General features: G+C 36.0%; 1 protein-coding gene across 1 annotated transcript in view; it reads left to right on the forward strand.

Moving 5' to 3' along the window:
* GMDS (GDP-mannose 4,6-dehydratase) overlaps positions 1-22453 on the forward strand; it is a 418605-nt gene that overhangs the window by 73719 nt on the left and 322433 nt on the right. Inside the window, exon 4 of the mRNA XM_027727942.2 lies at positions 284-393. Coding sequence (XP_027583743.2) covers positions 284-393 — 110 coding nt within the window. The remainder of the gene's footprint in view (positions 1-283; positions 394-22453) is intronic.

Here is a 22453-nt window from a genome sequence, read left to right on the forward strand (position 1 = left end):
GAAGTGTAAACTAGTTATTAATTTTAAACAAGTGATATAAATGTTGCTAGATAAATCAGACTATTGAATAGAGAATCTATAATGGTATTCCATTACTCCTACAGAGAAATGTACTTTGTGCTTAAAGCAAGAAAAAACACCAAGCAAACCCATGTTTAGCTGATGATCTCTTAACTTTTTCCAATAGATATTTACCCAGATTTTATTGTAAAATAGGATTTGGACCAAGAATGTAGTGTTGTTCTGAGATTAAGCGTATTAACTCTGTTCTTAAACTCTGAAGACATGAAGCTGCACTACGGGGATCTCACTGACAGCACCTGCCTGGTGAAGATCATTAATGAAGTGAAACCCTCTGAAATATACAACCTGGGAGCTCAGAGCCATGTCAAGGTGAGTAGCCTCTAGCAGCAAGAATTGTGAATGTGTGGCGGCGGTAATGGTATATTGCCTTGATTATTTTAGACTGCAGCATTTATAGCCATTTTAACAACTGCTAACTTCAGCAGGTAAACACTACTTTAAATCGAGATAGTTGTGCTTGCTGCAGTGCTAAGTTACTGCATGAGTTTGCTACTGAATATATATTATGATGTCAATAGTAGAGGTTGAATTGTCACTGTCAACAAAATCAACTGGTTTAAAAATCTGATTTTTCTGCCATATGAAACAACTTTTGCTGTGGAGTTTGCTGCTCATCAGACCTAGTGGAGAGGTTATGCAGTGTTTTTACGCCAAACAGTGCTTAAAATAACATGATTTGGTTTATTTAAAATCAATACATATATCAGAGTGTGTCACTTTTAGAAAGGCTTTACCTATACCAGTTTTCATGCGGGTGGTATTCTTTGAAAGATTGATCTACAAATAGAGAAACAGCTCTGCTGCTACTTGCAATATTATGAAACTGTTGGGGTTTTGGTTGCAAAAATCAAGTCAGAGAAACTAGAACAAGAACGACTTGTTAAAGATTAGTCACTTGACCTTGGCAAGTACTGCTGCATCAAAAGGAAAGGAAATGAATAGTAGAGATGATAACTTTAATTCGTTTTTTATGTTTGTTAAGCTACTTTGCTGTATTATGGAAAAATCTCAGTTTACTAACAGGTGACCTTTATTTACTTGCAAAATACTTATTCATTCTTCATTATTACAAACTGAAGCTGATGGCCAGGTACCAAATTGTCATTCAAATAAATTGTGTGTTAGTCATATATCCTGTCGTTACTGTGTGAGATGTGAAAGTATTCTAAAGTGTTAATATTCCCTGGCTTCTCTTGAGCTGAGAAGTGAAGGAGCGTTTAAACTTCATGAAAATCAGTTTGCCTTTAGTTTTGTAAGTCAGCCTTCCTACGAAAAGCAGCTTGTTGTTCCTATCATTCTGTAAGCCTTGAAACCCAGCAAGAAGAAATCATGTTGAAAGAATACAGTTGTTGACAACACAAACAGCAGAATATAAAGATGAAATGAGAATAATTTTGCTTATAATTTGCTTGCATGATTGAATTATCCAGCTTGCTCTGTGGTAAACATGGGTCTGGTTGGGTTTATTAGCTCAGGTAGAGCAGTATAATGACAAGGCTATATGAATCCAAGGGCAGCCGTGGTCCAGAAGGCCATTGAACTGCTGTTTTGCAGAGTGAAACCTGAGCCAGCAAACTATGCTGGAGTGTTTGCAGTTCACAGCTAGGCGTCCCAGCATTCCTTTTCTTGAACTGGTTAGCTGTATAGCAATCTCTATGGAAATTACCTGTCCTCCTTAGATGATGGTGGTGGTACTAGTATTCTAGTACCAAGCTATCTCCACGTGGCTGCTGCAGCTCAGTCACAGCACTGAGGTGGCATGAAGGGGGAGCTGGTGGTGGTGGTGGTGATGCTGATGCTGCTATAGATATTTCCATGACTCTGTCATGGGATACAGGAAACTTCATTCCTGAAATATCTCACTGCATGAGCATTTTGAACCCATGAAGATCTGACCCAGTCTTAGCTTTTGGAAATCTAATGTGTCTTGAAGGACAATGAAAATGGCTCTCTTAGAAGCTACCCTGAATGCAATAAGCCTATACTTAGGCAAAGTTAACAGTCCTATATGAAGTCTAGATGGACTTCTTTTGAAGTGTGCTTGCTTCCTAGCATCTCCAGTAGTATTTCTGTTATTGCAGTTGAGGAGAGAAGGTAGGCACCCCAAATCTGTTGACTCAGGTGATTGGGGGACTTGACTGTGGTATTGGTAGGACTTAAAAATGGTCCAACAGTGCTTACCATTTTAAAACAATTGCCAGTGCTCAAAGAGGGAGTGGAACCTGGCCATCTGTTCAGGTGAATGTCTTCACCAGAGACCTGAACAGCTCTTACTATTAAACTTTGGTTATATAAACTTACTGGATTTGCCTGTGTGCATCATGTTTGGGGAAGGAGGGAAAGGAACTTCTAATCTTAGCATGCTTCATGTTCTGGTGGCTTTGAGTCAGTGACATCTTCAGTATTTTTTTGGTGGTGTTTATGTTGGCTTGTGTTTATGTGGAATAAAGTTTTCTATCACTCTCACTTCCAGTTAGTTTATGTGAGCCATGCTGAAATGAAGGAAAATAAAATCATAGGAAGTTGGTCTGGTTTCCTGTAGGAAACCAATGAAGATGAAATTGGTTCTTGGAATGAACCCACAGTAGTCTGGGAAATACTGTCAGAGAAGACGTTTTTCTGAATCATAAATAGTGAGGGCTGTGACTCATAAAGTAGGTCACTGGGAGGCTGATCTGATCTTGTACATGGGAGAAAGTGAGAGAAGACTGAAACTTGTTTCTTATTAAAAACAGTAAACTTAACAGAATGATATCATCAGTAGGAACAAATTATCCAGGGTACATTCCTGTCTGTTTTGGTGAGAAACAGGGATTAGCTCTCTGCACTGTGTCTTTGCCATCGGATGTTCAGAAAACAGTGGCACATTCACTTCATAGTTACTAAATAAACATTTCAGCCTCATTTTCTCTATCCAGTCTTTATATGTCCTCCTCCTTTGCATTTTAGTTCATTGGGAATCTGATGTGCTGACTGTGATTTGTTTTCATTTATTTTGGTTTCATGGTAGTGATTGTTTACAGTATATTAATTCTAAACAATAATCTATTATTGTATATAGTAGCATTCAGATGGCTTAATTCAAATTCTGTTATCCAGAACTCTATACTCATATCCCTCTGTCTGTTGAATGTCTTGAAAATAAATTATCCAAATGATAGGTTGGCTAAAATGATGTAAATGTCTCTTGTTGCACAGGTTTCAGAGGAGGCACACACACAGATATAAGGTTGTAACTGTTTTTTCCTGAAGGACAGATGGTCTCATCAGTACTTGACTGTGCTCTAAGATTTTCTTTTTGAGTTGTATTGAACTAGTGAAGCTGGCAAATATTTTTTGACAAATTTCTGAATCCAAAAGGCAGTGTAACCTTAGTAAAAGATACCTTGCTTTCAGCACTTGAAACTTTTTTAATGTATCTGAGCAGTTAAATGTAGGACTGAAGAAACGACTCTGATTTTATGGCTCTTACTTTTCTAGTAGTCAAGTATAAAATAGCCTAGTAATTCATAGGTCTTCAGAGCTCAGAGAGGAAAATTCCAACTTATGCAAAAGCCTGTGCTCACCCATGTCTCTTATTGCATCCTGAAGTTACAGCTTGCATGCTGCTTGGTGGGAAAGTGGGATGTCTACAGGGAGAGGAAACTCGAAGTACACAAGAAAAAGTTTACATCATATAATTTAACAGAATCACAGAATGGTTAAAAGTTGGAAGGGACTTCTGGAGGCTGTCTAGTCCAACCCCATTACTCAAAGTGGAGTCAGCTAGAGCAGCCTGCAAAGGACCTTGTCCAGTCAAGTTTTAAGTAGGATGGAGACCCCCAGAGCAACTGTTTCCTCACCCGTGCAGTTCCATTACCCTTACAGTAAAAAACCAACACATACCACCAGAAATTTTTTCATATTTTTAGGTGGCATTCGCTGTATTTCAGTTTGTGACCATTGCCTCACCTCCTGTCGCTGTATACCACTGAGAAGAGTCTGCTGGGGGTAATGGTGCTGTGCAACTCTATAGTGAAGAAGACAGTGGTTAGGACATGGTATGGAAGCTGGAATCCTTCTGTTTAGGACACAAGCAAATCAAATAATTAAAATTACCTCTTGCTGACTTTTCCCTGCAGGTTTTATCAGTGATGTTGTAGGGGCAGTCCTCTTTTCCGATTCCTTCTTTATCCATGCAGTTAGCATAGTTGAAAATCATTTATGAGAAAGTCTGTGTAGGAGAGGATGGTGTCGCTCTGAGGCAGTTTCATGTGAAGAACGTGCTTCCACTGGACATATACAGTGAGTACTTAGCTATGAGGATAGTCAAGGCACTAAATAACTTAGTACAGAACTAAGTCAGAATTGAGTATTGAAGTCTCCTAAATGCTGAGTTGTGGGATCCTTTCAAGGTCTGTCCTCATGGTGTTCAATAGCCAGGTTGGGGAACGTGCCCTCCTTAGAGAGCAGCTCTCTATTAAACTCCTTATGTTGAAAACCCTTCAATTTGATTTTGTATCTCAGTAACACTGAAGCAAAATAGCTTCTCGTGATTGCTGTCATTGTCTGTTTGATGAATTAATTCTGAAAGTAATTCTTTTGCACTGGAGATGTGTTTTGGTATGGTGGTCCATGTGTTAAACAGGAATGCTCCCCTCTAATTTGTAGGGTGGATTATTTTTTTTTATCACATGTAAATGCCAATCAGTAATCTTAATTATGCTACTTTTGTACATACCCAGTTTGGTTCTGATCCTGCAGTGCTTTCTCATGGCAAAAGATTGGGTTTGTTGTTTTTGTGCATTTGAGTTTTCTTAACTTTTCTCATTATTTAATACAATATTGCTTACATGAAACTGTAGGCTAAATAATTCAAGGAATTAACTGTAAAGCTTTGCCAATATTTGCACTAGTAAGAAGGCTTAGAATTAGTCATTACAGCTTGCATAATAAATGTTTTATGTACTGTACCTCATGGTTCTTATCATTCAGTATGCTGTTGTATTATTGCATAGGTTTTAAGCTTCTTATGAATGTCACAGAAGCTCATGGCTTCTGAGAAAATTAATGGATTTTTTTTGTGTGTTTTATAGAACGAGCGTTTTGGCTGCTCAGTGTAACAAGTTTTAGTCTAGTTAATTTTAAAGGACATTAGCAATACTCTGTAGAGTTGTAGTAAGACTTATTCATAGGGAAAAATAAGTGTAACAGACCTTAGTTTTATGTAATTAGAGAATTTTATAGCTACGCTTTATAGAATATTTTTTGTCTGAATATGATATCAAATTACTTCTAATTTAGCATGTATGGCTGTTCAATTTATTAGCCAAAAACTGAGTTTCCAAACTTGATTTAGAGTACAAGACTATAAATATAGAGCCTACTACCCTAAGGTACCACTGATTATCATTGGACCCTAGCGTGGGCCTGTGGTACCATATTCTGTGGCCTGCTTGGTAACTGTCAGTCTCCTGTCATCTGTTTACTGCTGGTGCCAGCTCATGACACTAGCCTTGTGAACACAACCTCACTCTAAAATTTGTTGTGCTAACCAGCAAATTCTGTATTTGCACAGGGCTTTAGATGATGGGGTCTTGGTCCTTAGCCAGGGCATTTAGACTCTCTGCTGTAAATACAAAGGAATAAACATTAGCTGGGTTACCTTCTGTCCTGCAGAATGTTTTACTCCTTTTACTCATGCTGGTATTACACAGGGTATGATTTTGTAAGGTGCTGAACTGACTTAATTTAGTTCAGCACGCTCTTTAATTGCTTCAACTTCAGATTGTTGAAGTTGTTTGGATGCTTTCCTGGGTTTTGTGCAGGATGCTGTGTCCTTGTGGGATAGAGTGCACCAGAGGGCAGAATAAGCCTCTCAAGTGATTTTTTTTCAAATGCTTATATGTGATGTTATGCTGTGTGTAGTTTAAACTCTTTAAGTAATCTAATTCCTTTTAAGCAATCAGGTTTTAGGTAGTTTTACACTTGAATTATTCTGGGCAGTACCTGTACAGTACCTGTTCAAACAGATTCTGTGTGGCCTTGAAGGAAAGGTAATTCCAGTAATAGCTAGCAATTGGAATTATATATGTCTCTTCACTTGCTCTACTAAATATTTATGGCAATTTTATACAATCTTTATAATTGCAGCTTGTATTGTCAGACTAAATAGATTTAAAACCAAGTGTTAGTAAGGAACTTAGTGCAACTAATAATTTTATTAAACAGATTAACTTTATTAGTTAACTACATGCATTATGGCTGAAAATGTTATGAATGCATAAAAAGAACAATGGAATAATGCACTTAGTGGTACTAGTATTTATTAATAAATTAATTTATTAATAAATACAGCAATTAACAAATTGCTTCCCAAACCAAGTACTATTTATGTCAATACCAGTGAGAAGATGAAGACATTATGTTTATGGGTATATTTTAATACTATGGAAGAACTTTCACAACTTCTGCTGCAGGCTGGTATTGCCTCCATGCCCTCCTGTTCCTCATCTCTCATTTTCTCCTTACCTTCCTCCTTCCTCCCTCAACAAAGACCCTCCTTTTTTCCCTGCTCTTGCTTTGAGCTGGGGTATTCTTTCCCCCTCTATAGAAAAATACGCAAGAGTTCATATGCTTTTTGGATCACAGTGACCTTATTTATAGTTTGTGTGCTACATTTTTGCTTTTATGTAGTCTTTCATTTTGCTGTTTTTTCTTATGGATCATTTCCAGGGTAAATGCTGAAGCACATTTCTATAAATATGTTATTTAAGTGTATCAGGAAAGCAGCCGTGTAAAAAAAATTTTTTTTAAAAAATGGAGTACTTAATCAGGGACGTGAAAAGGACCAGACTGAGCCCTGAAACAGGACTTTTCCATATGGCTTAGTATTTAAAGAACAGAATGTACGCTGTCATGAATCTGTAACTGAAGATTATAGATTCCTTTAGAGTTTTTTGCAACTTTAGCAAGTGTCTCTTGCATGATGTTTTACAAACGCAAGCTAGGGACTTTTTTCAGCTGCTGTTCCTGTGTTGTGCAGTCACATACAGAGCAGGCTGAATGCTGTGATGAATGAAGTGGTGTTTATCTTTGTGACCCTGATGACGGATAAAGTACCACCTCCTTCATCTCATGCTTTGTGTGTGGTTTCTGCTTTAAGGCTCTGTGATGTGACTTCCTGACTTCTGAATTTTAAGCGTTTTGTAGTGAAGGGGGACAGCCAATGAATCCGTGTTCATTCAATGCCATGGCCCCAGTTGAGTCTGGATACCTGTTGAAATCATGCCTTCGATGTGATCTGTGGCTACATAATTAAATTGTAACTTTTAAAATAATTGCTTTAAAGCAAACTTTAGAGCTGGCCTATAAATGGAAGAATGTTGTTAAATTGGATTCCCTTTTTAGAGATGAATGGTTTATCGTATCATTCTACTTTTGTTTGCAATAATCAAATCTCTGCTGTAGTTGTAGCTGGTTTTTTTTTTTAGTGCAAAAGTAATTGCTGAAGTGGTTTCTGCTTCTGGACATGAGCAGGGAGGAGTGATAAAAACTTCCCTGAGGGTTTTCTTCTAACAGCTGATGCAGGGGGACAGAAAGCTGGGGAAAAGGGAAGGCAAACCCAGCTGTGGTGTTGGTGGCGGCGTTGTATTTCTTCTGTCAAATAGATGGCAGCAGAGCGTTGTACACAATGGAGCAGCTCCATCCTGTAATGGGAATGAGAGGGGAATGACACTTCAAGCTGACTTGTATCAACTGCAGCCTTGAAAGACTTGTCGTTAAGCATAAAATAGGGAAGAAAGCTACTATTGATAATGCAGGCGCATAGAGGATGAAGAAGGGTATGAGATGCTGTAAAGTACTGAATTTCTGGAGTAGTCCCAGGTGGCAAAACTTAATCTTTTAAGGTATGTCATCCACTCATGCAACATGATTGAAATCAGCTAACATAATATGCATGTCAAAATAAAGAGACAGAAAGAAAAAGAAAGTATTCACAAGTTGCAACTGAAAGTGATATACAGCTGCCTTGGGGTAGTGTAGGAGTTGGCCAGAAAGCCTATTTTTCAGTTAAGTGAGTTAGAGAAAGGAAATGTCAGTCCTCAATCAGGCAAGCATTCTTTGGTAAGGTTTACTTAAATGTCAGCATTTTTAGAAAAAGAGCTGCAGTCTTTTCTGCTCTAATCCCCAAAGTTAGATTTGCTATTAAACTGGGTCAAGCTGCAGATTTGTCTCTAGAAGTGTTTGATTAATAAAATTAGTACAGGGTTTGGCTTGGTATTTATTAAGTGCAAAATTAATGGCTGCAAAATAGCTGCAGTCATCGTAGACATTAACATATTTTGTTGTATGCTCATCTGCATCTAAAATTTTGTAGTAGGATGATCCTGAAATAAAAGGTGGAATTGAAGGCTTTGATGTCAATGATTGCTCAAGCTCTCAGATTTTAAGATATTATGGTAGAAAGATAGAAAAGAAGTTAAGAAATTATTATTAGTTGTATAGTGTTACTGTCTAGAAATTATGCCAAGGCTGGAAAAGTCAATGTGGGATGCTGTCTTAAATTTACATTATATTTTATTTCTCTTACAGCTCTGACTGCAATCATCCTGACTGAGCATTAGCTTTACTGTTTTTATTTATGATAGACCTCATTAAGGGTTTACTTTCTGTAAACATGCTTTTTAACCTGGCTGCCTGAAAAATTATTGCAGAAATTTGGGGATAACTGGCAGGTTTCTGTTGTGATAACAACTTGTTTCTCATATAATGTTTCTTTTTCTCATGTTGGATATTTTAGTGATCCATCCACCCTCTTCATCAAGCTATTAAGAAACCCAAACCACCGTGTAATTTGTTTCTTACAGGTTTAAAGAAAAGCGTATAGGATTCACTTTGAAGTGTTGCAACTGGTGCTAGCTGCTACAGGTTACTGAGATTGGAGGGTCTACAAGAGTGTAGGTGATTTTCAGTATCGTTCATCGTACACTATGGAAGGTGTTAATAGAATAGCTCTGACGTTTGGAGCTTTTTCATTGTGGTTAAATTATTGCTCATGCAGAAGGATGAGTGTATCTGTGTGTGTTTTGGTTTGTTTATTTATTTATTTTATTACTATTTAATGTCTTAAAGTAGCAGTTTTAAGAAAAATCTGGATATAACAATTATATGCAGTATCTGCTATTTGAACACTGGTAAAACATTGCTATTAAATGAAAGAAATGCATGTGATTTGTTGGATGAGTAATAATATAAAGCTATTTTAAAACATTTTTTTTCCTTTGCTAAGTCTTATATTAGTTTGTTATATATTTATTTTTTATTGTGCGTCTGAACATGCTTCCATGGAGGCATATTAAAATTCTTGGAAGAAATAACATGGCTGTGTTTTTATATTTTTATAAACCATTTACTAAGTTACTGTTCTAAACACTAAAAATGGAAGCTATGAAAAATCTGTGACTACGCAATAATACATGCATTTCACTGATTGTCCAGATAAATTAGGTTGGCAGAACAAATGCAAACTTCTTAAAATAAGCAGTTCCAAAACTCTCTTGGTAATTCTTCTTGAGGCTAAATGCTACAGACTGCTATTGAAGCCAAACCTCATAGAACTGTTTGCAAGGGGGTTGCTGGGGAGGGAGGGTTGTTGTCTCTTGCCTCTTTTCCATTGAGGTAAGGATATTAGCTTGAATGACATCATTTAATTTTCTCAATTTTGAAATGGTATATTTGCATAACAAAGCAGTATTTCTTTTTTTCCTTAAGTTTTATTAGAATTGTCAGGGTGTATGTGTGCGTGCATGTTTCTGGTCTTCTTGCTGAGTAATGCTAGATTTGTTCTTTGTTCTGTGTAAGTTTGGCTTTGTGGTTTATGCAGCTTTAAAAATATATGTATATTCTCTCGACTTCCTCATCTGTGGAAGAAGAGCATTGTGCATCTTAAAGCTTCTCAGTATGTTTTACAGGCATGCAAAACAAGAGAAATAAAGATTTTCTGTGGTAAAAAATGTTTTTTCTTATTTTCTTAGTGAAGTGGCATTGAAATAACTTAAAGTACACAAAACATTTCTGTGAAAGAACTGTTGCAGTGAGACATGCACATTTAACCTCACAGAAAGTATGATTTAGAATGGCTGTGTGGCCAGGAGTGACAGAACAAAGATTAATTCCACTGTTATAATAGTCCATGGACACAAGTTTCTATTTTTCCTTGAACATTTTAGACATTGAAGATGAAACATAAAGAGACTTTTTTACTTTTGGGTGTTGGGAATAGACATAGTTATTCAACTTCACTATATTTAAAAATATATCAGGAAAAAAATGTAAGTTGTCATTTTGGGATGTTTAGGGTCTCTCGGTGTTGTGTTCATTTTTGTTTTAATCACGATGATCTTGAGGGAATCTGTATAGAATATTGTATCTTAACTGAGTGTCTCCTGTGAATGAGGTGATGGTTTACTTTGTAAACAGTGTCCATCTGGTATTTATTGATAATCCATTTGAATTAGGATTCAAATTGGTTTAAATAGGTTTGCTGCAGTTTAATCTTATTGTGATGATGCTGTGTTACGTTTTAGCAGGCAGAAAACAGTTATTCAGGAAATTTCTCTGTTTCAGAGACAATAAAGAGCTGTAACATAGGAACATTCCCTGCTTGTATGAAATGCTCGGATTTGCATAGAGAGAACATCTTTATCAGTGTTTGTGCTCTAACATGCAACTTGTTTTGCAGAGGCTAGGTGTGTTTTACATAACAGCTGATGGTTTGGGGAAAACTTAATTTAAAAAAAAAAAATCAGTACTATCTGCCATTACATTATGAAGTCCTCAACTTCTATTAGTTTTTATTGCTCTGATTTTTTTGAAGTGGAGCTGTATCAGACTTGGTCTCCAAAGGAGTAGCTAGGGCAACAGAAGGGAGTAGTTTGGTGTTTATCCTCCTATACAGCTATCCATACTAACTTTCCATTACCCTATTTTTTCATTAAGTTTTTACCAAAGATATTGGCTTGCATAATTGCATTGTGAATGCCTGAACTGCATGTTTCTTGTAAGTATGTGATGCTGAGAAATAGCATTTTAATTTTAGCCAGACATTCTTGCATAATATTGCTTCATGGTGATGCAATTTCACTGGCATAGCATCAGAACAAAGCCTTACAGCATCAAACAAGGATGTAAAAACAAATTAAAGGATGCTAGAAGTTCTAAGCATTGCTTTAAAGCTTTTAATATGCTTAATATTCTTGAATTTTTTTAAGCTCTCTGAGTGTGTTTGTATAACAAGCTGTGAGTTCTGTGGAGCTTTTCTAATTTTATATTGGTGTAATATTTTTCCTTTGACTTTTTTCTAAAACTCCACTGTGGCAAAGAACATCCTCCAGAAATGATGTATTTTAATTACAAGGCATATGCAACCTATGTATTTAGTTAGCTGGGCAGTAAAATTTAATTGCAAAGCTCTAAGAAATGTTCCTGAAAACATTGCATACATTCAGCATACCTGAGTCTTTGGAGCTAGTAAAAGATTCAGTTACTTTACTAAACTTACATTGTCTAAAATGCCAATTCCACTGATCAAATAGATTTAAATTTACATTGAGTAAAGGATAATGTAAAATACTAATTAATTGTGATACCGATCTATAATGTAATCTCTTCCATGTCTAAACTTTAATTATAGTGGCAGTTGTTGCAAGTTTTATCTGAAATAAAATGTTATAGAATTCTTCCCGCAGATTTCAAAAGTTACAACTTAAATGAAACAATTCAGCTGATAAATGAGAATTCTTTTCAAAAGTACTATGCAAGAAATTCTGTAAAACACATCAGATTGTTTTTTATTTTTTCATGTACTAGATGTTCCTGAAACTGATTGCAATACTTTAATGAAAAAAAATAGGACTGATTGACTTGTCATGAGGTGTGATCTGAAGGCCACTAACATCACTGGCATAGATTCTTTACAGTGCTTGGGAGTATTTCATGCTTTCAGATTTTGTTCCTATACTGTAATACTTTGATTTTGTTCAACTATTACTATTTCTAGGCATTGTGCATTTTCATTTTGTCACATTTAGATATATCATTACTGAATGTTGCAAATTCCAGTAGTTGCATTTTATAGTGCTACCATTTGTTGCTGTATTATTTTTATTAAATAGCCTATAGTGATAAGAAATGTGCATTACAAATTTGGACTGTAAACACTGAATGCTAATTAAGATTTAAAAGAATGTCACACAAGTCAGTTGAACACAAACTTTGGGTAGTTTTTGGAAAATCACATAACTGTTAACTGTGTTTAAATTGTGTAAGGGGTTTATTACTTGTAATTCATTGCCTTACATTTGTGGTTAAGGTACTGAACTAGAATTGCTCTATAAATATTAGTGTAGGGTATTCTTTCTTTATACTAAATAGATAAAAGGAAATTATTTGAACATTCTCTCCAATGCTTCAATTTAAAATAAATAATTAAAAATCTGATGATTAGCATCAAGTCATATTGAAGACAAAATTTCCCTATAATGACATGCAACTGATCAATAGAAGTTATTTATGATAGTATCAGTGTAGATTTAGTAATCTAGGGAAAGTAATAGTGTTGCAATTTAATGGTTGAAAAATCCATGTAACATTATCTAGTGTGAAAACTTGTCCTTATTCACAGGGCAATTTTTCCATTGATTCAGTGGTTTCCTTAATAAAGCTAAAATATTTTTAATCCATGACTGGTTTGCTTTAAAACAAAACAAAAGACTAGGGGGGAGGGGAAGTAAAAGAAAGTTTAATATAGTGAGACCCATGGATAAAACAGAATTGCCTGCAATATATTATCGTCTCTGTCAGCAAGTACAGATTAAAGTTGACTTTGCTTTTGTAAGCAAATGTTAATATTTTTATAGGAGGGGTGTCTTTCTTAATGACATGTTACATATGCATATTTACTGTTAGATGTTAACATGTTCACAGACTGCACTGTTAACAAAGTGAAATCTGGCTTTCTAATGCCATGGAGTGTAAAGAATTTGAAGATTTAAAGGTCTCAAGAACAATGTATTGAAAATGTTATTACATTTCAAGGCAAGGAAGCAATTGAACCTTAATGAAATGTAGCTTAAATTTTAATTTATGGTTGGATTTTTTTTTTTTTTAATGTAGACAGACACTTTTGGTTTTATGTGGGGTATGGAAGGATGAACTCTCTGTCTTTAATATTTGAAGAGGAACTTTTTCCACAGTGCCATAAAATGTTATGAATTAAAACGTCACAAATAATTTTTAAACTTTTTGAAGTAGCTTTCTTTCATATGCCTATGAGTTTGAAAAGAACATCCCAGAGTGCACATGGATGTGTGTAAACTTGGCTGTCACTAGACCTTTGCTTAAGTGCCCTTTGGTTCATTTGTGTGTTAATCTCTGCCTGCTGTAGTGAGTCTGTGACAAGATCTGCAGCACAGAGGATATTTCTCCATGCATCTTCTAAACTCTAAGTGGGCTCTGCTGTGGTTATAAGATCTCTTCTGGACAGTACTATCATGCTGTAATGTCAGACCGTGGTTTAAATGAAACAGTTAAGTGGAAATATATATTTGCTTCACTTCCACTAATACACAGTTAGGCACCTTGCTTCAGACCAAGCTTTCTAACGTAGTTTTTCTTGGCTTTAATTAGACTGGTGTTTGCACAGCATTGGTGGTGATTCATGTAGGTTCTTGATTTTCATGAATTAGTACAAATTCTTTTTTTCTTTCTTTAGCTTTCAACCTACTAGAAAAAAATCTTTACAACCTGATTAGATTTGCGTAAAATCAGAAACCATATACTTCCTAAATTAAATCTTCTCATTTAAGATATCATTTTTGCCAGTACATTGTAAAACCGTAGTTAAAAATGTTTGCTGTAAGTGCAGATGCATTCCTTTTAAAAACATAAGCACAGATGTCAGGTTCTGTAAGTAAAACCTATAAATAAGGGTTAACTTAACTGTCTAGATTTTTTTTATCACAAACAGTCTACGGTGGCCTGCCTACACTTTCTTTCCTTTACAGAAATTTTTATTAGTACATGTATTACTGTATTTGACCATCCTGTCACATAACTACAGCCAGTTTTAAAAACCTTTGCTTTAGAAACTGTGATTGAAAATAAGAGGGCAATAGGCAAATAGTTATTTTCATCAATGACTGTGATTTAAAGTATCTTCAGAAAATGGTAGTTCTCTCACAGAATTCTAATTACTCTGTATCTCTTAATATGGAAACATACAGTAATTACTTTTAAAATGCTGTGTTTAAAATGAGAAATTGCTTGCCTGACAGGCAATGAAATCTGAAGACTACACTGTCTGTACTGTTGTTTTTCTCTATTAATTGGATGTATTTTGTCTCCTAACTTTTATGTTTTTTCTTTTCCCTGGCTTGTTTCTTTGTAGCACTGTGTGAGATGCTGTTATACAAAAGATGCATGAAATTATTAAGAGATAGCATAACAGAAAAGAGTGCTCTTTTAACTGTTTATTAAATTATTATTATTAGATACCACATTTCATGCATGTTGAACTTCATTGTTATAACACTTAGTTGCAATGTGTGGCACAGATTAATTACTTGGAATACCATCAAAGGTATTTTCTGCATACTAATAATGCCAAAGATTTCAAGTATTTGTCATGTCATGTGCTAAATGTAATGATAATAGTACCAGTGTAGTAGATTGGGTGTTTTGTTATTAACTAAAACTTACCAAGTTAAACTACAAAAGCCAGACTGAATAAATTAGTCTGTTTCATCTTTTTTTCTCCTTTTCTGTCACTTTTTGATTTTTGTTCTTTTGATTTTTTAGATGAGTGGTAAGCATGGGGAGTATGTGAAAATATTACACTTTGGAACTGATTTAAAAGGCTTTGATTAAAACCATCTGTTCCCACCTCCTAATCTTCAAGTTGCTCTTGAAAAATAGGCCAAACCTATCCCAGGGGAGCTAGTGGATAGAACTATCTACAAAAATAATAAGATGTAAAAATACAAAGTATACAGATACTGAAAGCTCAATGATCTGTAGCAGCCTACTCTTGTTTCTGGATAGTTTTGCAGGTCTGAATTCCTTAGTGGGAAGGGACATATAGGATACTCATGGGAGAGAAGCCACCTATTTGCATATTAAACAATATGATACTAATAGGATGAAATTTGGGAAAGAACATAATTATCCCTGCCGATAGTGGATGGGGGGATGGTTGGAGCTAGATGATCTATAAGATCCCTTCCAACCTGAAGCATTCTCTGATTGTATGATCTGCCAGAGGCACGTGTTTCTACTTTGATAGACAAACTGATGTTCTACATACTCCCTGCTCTCAGAGCAAGTCAGAAAAATATTCCATTATCTCATTTTTACAACTAGAAGTGTATCTGAACGTTACCCGTTTTAAAACAAAAAATCATAAATGCCCTGCAAGCATCAAAACAAGACCCAATGTACAGATAATGCTTTCTGAGTGGTGGTTTCATGCACAAACCCCCATGCTATACCTTTTCCTTGATGTGCTTGATCACTAAATAATTCTGTTGCCAAAAAGGTGGTTTTAAATGTAAATGGAGACTCCTTGTGGCTAATGTTTTGTGTCAGTCTTTTTGAAAACAAAGCAGTACTCTAACTGCCATATGTATTGATATGTAGAGTCCTTCATAGCTTAGATTTTTGTCATTGGCATCCATCTGAATACAGCTTCAGATACCAATGATATAGTACAGGTAAAAATACTAGCCCACATGCCAAAAAGAAAAAAAGGAAAAGAAACCAATCCAAAACAACAACACCCCCCCCCCCCCAAAAAAAAAAACCCTACCAAATAAAATGGGCAAATGTAAACAACACCATATTGCAAGTTTATCCAAAATGAGCTTTCAGATAAAGAAGTTGGCAGAAGCAGTATAGTTAAAAGACGATAGAGAACAAAAAATACTTTTTCAGGGTGTTCATCCTCTATCAGACTGTTTAAAAAAAATAGTGTCAGTGCAGCATCAGAAAATTGTGCAGCATGTTACAGGCCCATACTCTGTTACAGTGATTGTGACCTCAACTCACTATAACTACAAAACCACAGAGTATGCAAAAGCTGAAGATGGCATAATTTTCACAGTTATGTGAAGAGTGTCCTCACACTGAGCTAGATATTCCCTTTTTTGCCAAGTCAACTCTGAGAATATTTGTGTTGTTTGCTAAAGGCACATCTGGGCTTCATCCCAGGTGCTGGAGATATGAACCCCACCTTTCACAGGATGAACTCCATGAGAGCTGTATGCCTGTAGGTCATCAGTGCAGAGGGACAGTACTTAGGAACAGACAGATCCTAGGATATGGTATTTGTTCCAAGAAGACAAACATTCTCCAGGAAGCTTTAGGAACCAAATTTTTGAATTAAATTGAATTTTTAAAATGAAAAAATAAGGCCCGCTGCACTGGATTTAGAGTTGCTTTGCCCCTTGGCTCGGGGTTCTTTGTTCTTTGCCTAGAAATTGTAACATTTTTAATTTATGAAAAAAATGTTACAGTATATTCCTCAAAGCTGAAAACAAAGTTGAGTGTAAATTGTTTATTTGCCCTCAGGCTGTTTCATCACCTACCAACCAGCATCCTCCTTCACCTGCGATGACATAAGATCTTTACTGAGCAGCTGACAGTGGGTGCAAACTGCCTTTCTACTCTTTTACCTCCACCCAGGAGTGTCTTCATGCATAATAATATTTAAAACTAGAACCTCCTCTCTTCTCATCTATATGTCTAACTTATTTCAAATCCCTCCTCCAGAGACCCACACTTCTGAGGCATGTTCCAGAATATCTGTAGCTAAGTTGTTGCTGCTCCCTGAGCAAGCTCATTGAAAACAAACTTAGACAGAGCACAATATCCATCTGTCTCTTAAGAAATGGCTTATTTCATAGTGAAAACCAGCATTTAACTGTGTGAACAAGGTAGGATGGTGTATTGCATTGTCCCTTTGGGTTGTGTTGCTAACATAGATAGGAAGTTCTATGTGACAAGAGATGTAGCTCTTCTGTGTTACTTGCTGTCTTTCATGTACGATCTGTTGCTGTGGCGTCCGACGTGCATTTTGTAAGGATCTTTCATCTTGTATATGAAATGAAGAAAGCAACAACTTCCATTTATGGTTTCCTACTTCAAAGCATGAGCTACAGTGAAGAGGTTCAAAGGTGGGCTGGTCTCAGAGGTGCATATACTTCCCTGCCAGAATGTATGTGTTCCAGCCATTTAGTCTTAATAGGTATTGCATGGGTCACTTTAGAAAGTATACTTGCATATTCTGATGACTAGGTTATGTTTATAAAACTGCTCTGGAAACATAAATGCTTCAGACTTTTTCAAGTGTTGTGTTCTGTGGGAATAATTCAGACTTTGCAATGTGACAAGTGTTTTTACTGCCTTGGACACTATTAATAGTACGCTCCAGTCATGATGTGGTTGTACCCCAAGCTCACGGGGATTGCTGGTTTTTTTGAAGTTGTTCTTCAGAAAAATAACTGAATTTTTTTTATTGCTCCAAATTCTATGTTGAGGTATTTGCGTATTTTTTCCCTGAGACAATGGGTTACATCTTGATTTGTGTTACAGGTACTTTTTGTGTTACAGTACTTTTTGTGTCTGGTTAGATCAGTGTTCCACTTGATGTATTTCTGATCATAGCCAGAGCCTGGTCCTTTGACAGGAGGAGGGAAGGTGGCTTCTCCCTGCTCCTCTCACTGCAGTGTCAGTAACAGAACTGGTATATGTCTCTTGAATAGAAACCAAAACACTAGTTGTTTTATTAGATGGTGACATTGTTTTGTTTAGTGTACCAATAGTAATTGTGAATTCAAGCAGTCAGGATGGTAGTGACTCTTTTCAGTAGTATAGACATAAAAATAACACTTTTGCTGTAGACATCTCAAATGCAGAGTAGGCATGAGCTTGTTTAAGGCTTCTTTTCGCAGAGAGCTGTTATTTCTGTCGCACCTTTGAGTAACATGCTAACTAATATGACATTGAGTTACAGGTTCACGTTTTAATTATTTGGCTTTTTGTGAATCATACATATCAAAAGCATAAGTTACTGCCATTAAGGCTTTGTTGGTCATTGGTTTTATATAACATTTATTGCAGATCTCATTAGTTAATATGTTGCACTTTGGTTGGTCTAGTGAACTGTGTTAGGATGTGGGAAGCCTCTGTAGCTCAGTTTATCGTAATTAAACTTAGGGTTTTTTTAATACACTTTTGTTTCAGATTTGGTGTCTTGTAAGTGAGAATAAAGAAATTTATTTTTTTAATTATTATTATATAAATTTATTTTTAAAATTCCTAATTTGCTCTTTATGATATCCAGTTTGAGAAACAGTGCCTTTTCCAAACAGGAAGATTGTGCCGACGTGCATAAGAATAATGTATTGTTGTATTATAGCCAAGGCTGCAATCCTGTTCTGAAAAGTGAAACGAAAAGGTACCTTCTAAATTAAGTGACATTGCCCCTTCTTAGTGACCAAAGCATTTGATACCCATTCAAACATAAGCACAAAGTTTTAATATGAAAATTAAGAAATTCTAATAGAGGTTAAAATGTTTTTAAATGTTAGGCATAAAATTTAGATCTAAAAATACAATATTTTGCACCTTTTTTGACCCTGTTGACTTCCTACAGTTAAATAACAGCGGATACATTAGATGCCCTAGGTAATTTCATCAGTATGCATTAAAAGCAGATAGTGACTACTAAACATTTTCTTGGTCTTCTGTACAATAAACCAGGAAACAATTTGGTTGGCGACATAGAGATGGAATGCAGTATGAAAATGAAATAAGATAAAACTCCCTGTGGAGAAGCAGTCTGTATGTTACACCCTGAAGGGATGAATGCTGATACTGTACACGAATGGCTTCTTTAGAGAGTCTTGGAATTTCTAAATATTTATTATGGCAGTATATAATGGCTGTATTACATAATGTGGTGCTGTTTCCTGCTTTCTATATCCTGAAAATACTTGATAATTCAGCCTTAAGCTTAAATACTTCTTGTAGTTTCATTAGAGTTCTGCAGATAGGAACCTTGGAGCAATCAACACTGTTGAAAAAAAAATATTTAGGAACACAAAGGAGATTAGTAGAGAACACATTCTAATGGCTGAAATACTAGGCTAAAAGTAGCAGTCCTGGGTTTTAACTGTTCGCTTGCCATTGTCTGTTGGGAAGGGAGGGCAAACTAAAGTTCTGATACTCAGGGTGGAGTAATGCTCACTTGTTAAAATCTTCGCAATTCATACTAAAAAGTTCTGTCTTTCTGTTATGATTCTTTTAGCTGATTTATGATGTATCCAAATAGACCGAAAATTATTTTCATTGTTTTCTGTGTTGGCAAATATGCAAGCAATTGCTGTACATCTACAAAAGCTGATTCAGACTTTGAAGAAAAAAGTGTCTGATTTGGGGGTGGTTTTTTTATTTTTTTTCTCTTAAGATTGTTGGAGCATCTTTGAGTGCTCCTTTCCTTGTTATTTGTCAGTAGCAATGACATGGTAAAGTACAGATGTCAAACTATTAACAAAATTCCAAATAAAATGCTCACTAGAACAACATGTAGGCAGCTCTTGGTTTGTGAAAATGTGCTGGTCTTACCTAAATGTTAAGATGTTTTCTTAAACCTTAAAATATATTGGAGGTGATTGGATCATCAGCAAAAAAAAGGAAAAAAATCCTTTTTCATGAATAATGAAGGATTTTGGTATCCTGAATAACTAAACAAGGAAAAACAGACACTGACAATTGTTCCTGGGATTGGAAAAGATGATGCTTCTTAAAGATAGGGACTTACAGATAAAAAATAGTGGATGTAGAGTGTGCACATATTTATAAGCATCTATTTCATACTCGAAATTCAAGTTTAAAATAAGCTGGTTTTTTCCAATCTCACAAGTCCAGTCTGTGCCATATGAGGTGCAAGGAGTGTTTCTGAAGTTCCTGGAGATGCTTGTCATCTCATTCCAGTTGAATGTGGGAAGATGTAGCTGAGACAGAAAGTGTACCAGCACTTCCTAACTTCTGTATTCACTACTGATCTGGCAGAGAACAAACTTATCTTTAACAAGACCCAACTTGGGTTCCTGGTGTGCCACTACCACCAAAACTCCCTTTGTCCTCCTGTTGGAAGTTCTAAAGCCACTAGAGCAAAAAATGTGTTAGGAACCTTTTTTCATCCCATCTAGGACTTAGCCGTAGTATTTTCTCAAGAAGATGCTGCTGGCAGTTGCTGCTAATGTTGTTATTGCTTTGGGATGAGAGGGTAGAGAATGGTGTGACTACAGCTTGGGGTTTGGAATAGGTAGCTGCCTAATACCACAATTGGATTCAACAAATCGACACAAGAATAGATGCACAGTCCACAAGAGGGCTGACCGAACAGGATAAGGGGCTCTGGTTTCCATTCTCCTAACCTGTGGAAGAGCTACTCGACATCAAACTTCCACAGATGAATTAACACATGTTGATTAATTCTTTGGGAGAAGCATAGCTAATTGCAAAGTCTGTGGCTATAAATACGCTTGCATACACTTCTGATGGTAGGATTTATCTCCTTGTTTTGGCTGGTAATAAGGCTCTTACTGCTCAAAGGATCAGTAGAACGGTTTGGCACTTGGTAGCTCATTGCCTGGAAATTTAAGGAAGAAAACTCAAACTGATTTTAAATCTGAAGACAGATTTTAATTGAGTGATGGAGAGCTGAATTGCAGGACTGCAGAGTTACAGTGATGTTCGGAGGGCACTTTCATTTTTGTGCGTTTTGGAAGTGCATTGGTTTATTTTTAAGTGGCAAAAAAGAAGTTTAAAACTACTACAGAAAGTCACAGCTCCTGATTTACTCAATTTACTCTTGTTTTAGCTATTCGTAGGAAAGTGGACTGCATCTTTACTGTCTGTTCCAGTGGCAATTCTGTCTTTTTGTAGACTTCTAAAAGAAGGAAGTTGTTGTTATGGATCTCTGTGAATGAGGGGGAGTTTGTTAAAGGTTTTCCCTGGCTGTGACACCAAGGTAAAGGTATATGAACACCACAGATAAAATGTTTTTGTAGCAAGTCATCTGAGATGGATTTAGTAAATGGATGAGCAAGCATTTTTCTGTTTTATACCTGTGTGGGCAAACTGGAGGCTGTTTTAAAAGTAATGCCCTAAATCTCTTTGGTGTAATCTGATTACTTTCAAAATTTTGTGATGAATGGACAGCTGTAGCTTGCTGGTTGTTGATTCATTTCTCTGACTGAAAGTTAGTGTGCTTGCTGCAAAGCTACCTGAAGGACAGGGGCTTGCTATGAGTGGGCATCCTTAGTCTCATGAGGTTTTTTTGTGGTGGCCAGTAATGAGCAGCACAACTTTTCATACATACCTACCTTGTTACTGATTCCATCTTCCACTGGGCTTGAAGAGGCACTGACAGTATCCAACCATTAGTCTAGTGTACAAGAAACTATTGTGTGTTACTATTATTAAAGTGGTTTGGAAAAGCAGTTACTAGATATCTGCTATAAAGCCCAATTCTTCCTTAAAATTCAAGTGACTAAGATCCTGATGCCAGTCTACCAGGTGAAATTTGTGCTGGTATTTATTGTTTCATGGAACCCTTCGACATCATGCTGGGACAGTAGTGCCCATGGGTTTTGTACCAATGGGCCACTGTTTACTCTTTGCCTTTTTCATGGAGGATTGTGCATATTTCTGTTAAGTTTTTAATTAAAAACACTTAAATGAGATCTGGTCCTGTAGACCATTAGCTTTGAGCTTGTGGATCATCAGAGACCTATAAACCAGGGTGTGAAAAGCAGAGTGCTAAGGAATTAATTCAATATAGCCAAGCAACTATATATAATAAGCAGCAGCAACTGCTTTGTCACTTGGCTTTATTTCATGAAGATGTAATTAAGAGCTTGAGCTTTTTCCACTCCACTGATCCCTCTTTTAACTGTAACACACAGATATTATATGGTTATCCTAAATTGTAAAACATTAAAACTTAGGGTTTTCACCAGGAAATTTGAAAGTTTAATTTAAAACTTTGTGTTCTCCTTTGTCTTTAATCAAATATAATGACCTGTTATAATCCCTAACCATATAAACTACCAATTAATTATGATTATATTAATTAGAACTTCAGTTCCTCCCCTGAGCTTTCTATTTTGGCAGAAGCCATTAGTACAGTTCACTCAGCTGCAAAAATCAAAACAAAACATAGCTTGCCGTTTAAAGACCAAGCTGGTATGAAGAAAATAGTTCTCTGGGAGTAGATGAGCACATACGCCTTTCTTTCATTATAAAAATGCTTTTTTTAGGTCTT

The sequence above is a fragment of the Pipra filicauda genome, unplaced genomic scaffold (genome assembly GCF_003945595.2).
Source record: "Pipra filicauda isolate LSUMZ 115617 unplaced genomic scaffold, ASM394559v2 scaffold48_size3843733_pilon, whole genome shotgun sequence".
Lineage (NCBI taxonomy): Eukaryota > Metazoa > Chordata > Aves > Passeriformes > Pipridae > Pipra > Pipra filicauda.